This window comes from Grammomys surdaster, unplaced genomic scaffold (genome assembly GCF_004785775.1).
Source record: "Grammomys surdaster isolate TR1022 unplaced genomic scaffold, NIH_TR_1.0 948, whole genome shotgun sequence".
NCBI classification, from domain to species: Eukaryota; Metazoa; Chordata; class Mammalia; order Rodentia; family Muridae; genus Grammomys; species Grammomys surdaster.
The window spans coordinates 1,083,767-1,086,781 of NW_021605367.1; the positions used below are offsets into that span (position 1 = coordinate 1,083,767).

At 51.7% G+C, this 3,015-nt stretch overlaps 1 protein-coding gene across 1 annotated transcript in view; it reads right to left on the reverse strand.

Annotated features, from left to right (window-relative positions):
• Podxl2 (podocalyxin like 2) overlaps positions 1-3,015 on the reverse strand; it is a 24,472-nt gene that overhangs the window by 7,079 nt on the left and 14,378 nt on the right. The window contains exons 2-3 of the mRNA XM_028782978.1: positions 530-1,329; positions 81-155 (exon numbers count right to left, since the gene is read on the reverse strand). Coding sequence (XP_028638811.1) covers positions 81-155; positions 530-1,329 — 875 coding nt within the window. The remainder of the gene's footprint in view (positions 1-80; positions 156-529; positions 1,330-3,015) is intronic.

Below are 3,015 nucleotides of genomic sequence, written 5' to 3' on the forward strand. Positions count from 1 at the left end.
CCCGGCTGGCCCCTCCCTCTGCCCGGCTGGCCCCTCCCTCTGCCCGGTTGGCCTCCCGCATGGGCCGGCTCAGCACTCACACAGTCTATGTTCTCTGTCATGTTCAGGATGACGTAGCTCTTCCCAGCCAGGTTGCTCCAGTCCTTGCAGATCACCTGTGCAGGAGAGAGAAAGCAGAGCACACGGGCCTTAGGAGAGACCTCTGGAGAGCCTGACGTCTGGGGAGCTGAGGGCACCCACATCCTCCTGAGCTGCCATGTCAGGGTCCCCACCCTGCGCACATAAGGCTAAACAGTGACAGACACAAAGGAAAAGAGAGGCCTGGCTCATCCAGAGCTTTTCCTTGGCCCTGTACACTTGTGAACACCCCGCCCTTTCCTCCTGTGGCCTGTGTGTATGAACAATAACGGGCACATGGGTGTTGACAGGTAGGGCGGGAAAAGTGTGGTAAGGCCCCATCACACCGTACTGCTGCTGACACCCTGAGGACCCATTCATGCACCAAGGGCAGTTTGCACCTCTGTCTTACCTGAGTAGAGTCCCATGGTGTTAGTGAGTGAGCTTCGGCTGCCCGACCCTCCAGAGGCTGCTCACTAAGACCTTCTTGTCCCCAGGTAGCAGAGGATGGGGTTGACTCTGTGTCTTGGGGTCCAGGTGGGAAAGAGTCTGGGGTTCCGGGGTAAAGGGGAACCTCACTGGGGACCTCAGTCCCACTTGGAGGCACTGTTTGTGGGAGTGAAGAGGATGGCAGTGCCCCCTGCTGGCCATCGAAGTCAGCTGCTCCCACTGTGGCCTCCTCACCAACTCCCTGGGGAACCTCAGACTGCACCCCTATCCCCCCAGTTGGCCGCTCAGTGCCCCCAGACTCCTGGCTATAGTTCTGAACCCCCAGGGCCACTGTACTTGGGGTGACTGAGGGCACTGACAAGGTTGGTTTCACACTGCCCTCCATCTCCATGCCTGATGTGGCCTGGTCCCCAGAATCCTCCTGCCTGTGTCTGGTGGCCCCAGGACTCTGGCTGCTGGTGCTGCTGGAGCTAGGTGAAGGGGAATGGGCCTGTGTGGTGGCTCCTGGGGATCCGCTCACAGGGAGCAGCTCTTCCTCCTCCTCTGCTTCTTCCTTCTCCCTCTCCTCTTCTTCCCTTTCCTCTTCCTCCTCCTCCTCCTCTTCTTCCTCTTCCTCCTCTTCTTCCTCCTCCAGAGGCATATGCCAGGGAGGCTCAGCAAGATCCATCTTGGGCAGGATGGAGGGGAGGTTTGGCAGGTCTGAAGCCTGGCCTGGGTCTTCCATGGAAGCCACCTTCTCGGTCAGGTCTGGGAAGACGTAGTCTAGGGAGAGATTGAGAGCTAACTGACAGGCTTTATCAGCCATGGGTGAGGTGACCTTTACTGAGTGGTCTTTATGAGTATGAAGGAAGAGCAGTGTTCCCATGGGGTGGAAGGATAGAGAGGTGCCGGACGGTTGGCAGAGCTGGGGAAGGGCGGGAAGTAAGTCAGGGAGGAGAGTGAAGCCAGTCCACAAGGACACATGGAGCTAGCTGGCCATTCATGGAGCTGCTGATGCTAGCTAGGTGAAGGGGCCTGGTCCTGGGTGGTGGCTCCTTATGGTAATTAAAAAATAATAGAAATTTAGGGGCTGGAGAGGTGGCCTGGTGTTAAAAGTAACTGGTTCCATTCCCAGATCACATAGCAGCTCACAACCAGTTCCAGAGGTGCCACACCCTCTTCTGGCCATTGAGGGTACTACATACACATGGTGCATAGACATGTGCAGGCAAAACGCTCATAAATTAAATATAAATATAAAATAAAATCTCCCAAACAAAACAAGAGTGAAGGAGACAAGTTACAATAAAGTATTAGTTACTTTTCTCATTGCTGTGACTAAGAACTTGACAGGAAGAAACTGAAAGATTTGTTTTGACTCAGTTTGAGGGGATACAGACCACCATAGTAAGGGGGACATGGCAGGGAGGGTCTCCATGGTAACAGGAGCTGGAATCAACAGCTTATGTCTTTGTGAGTCAGGAAGCAGAGAGGAAGCAGGAAGCTTGCCACTCAACACAAGGACCTGTGTTTGAGTTTCTAGCATCCACATAAAGACAGGTGTGAGGCTGAAGAGACAGCTTTAAAAAATTAAGAGCCCTGGTTGCTCTTCCAGAATACAGTAGTTCAGTTCTCAACACCCCCATCAGATGGCTTATAACTGCCTCCAAGTCAAGTTCCAGAAAAATTCGTCGCCCTCTTCTGGCCTCGGTGGGTACTGCACACATGTGGCACACATATATGCATAGTTAACAAAAGTAAATTTTTAAAGACCATGTTTGATGATATACATCAATAATCCCAGAACTGGGCATGCAGAGACAGGTAGAGTCCTGGTGCTAACTAGCCATCTGGCCAAGCCACGTCAGTGATTGAGTAGGCATCAAACATACCAAAGAAAATGAGCTTAAAAATGCAGGTCCCTAGGCCAAAACAAGTCTTGAAGCACAGCCTGAGATGTTTAACAAGCCATCCAACTAATGGAAGCAGATTCTTTTGAACCACACAAAAAAATCTGGCTGGGTTGGTCTGAAAACAGCTGAAGACCAAACATCACACTGAACCCTCAGAAGACTGGATCTAAAGGCTCAGCGTTCTACCCTGCCGAGAAGCTGTACAGAAGTAAATGTAACTGACAAGGCACCAGGCATTTCTGTGTGTAGCAGAGCACACCTGTAATCTCAGCACCAGAAGCCTAAGGCTGGAGAACTGAGTACCAGGCCAGCCACAGCTACATATAACAGGGCTTTCGTCTCAGAAAAAGGCCTGGCCTAGCCACGTCAGTGATTCAGAAACCCTACCTCAAAAGATAAAAAGGAAATAATGAGAATGGTTCAGGAAGACACCCAATGTCAACATCTGGTCTTCACATGCACCCGTATGTTACATATAAATATGTATCTTTTCTCTTCTTCTTCCTCTCTCTCTCTCTCTCTCTCTCTCTCTCTCTCTCTCTCCCTCTCCCTCTCC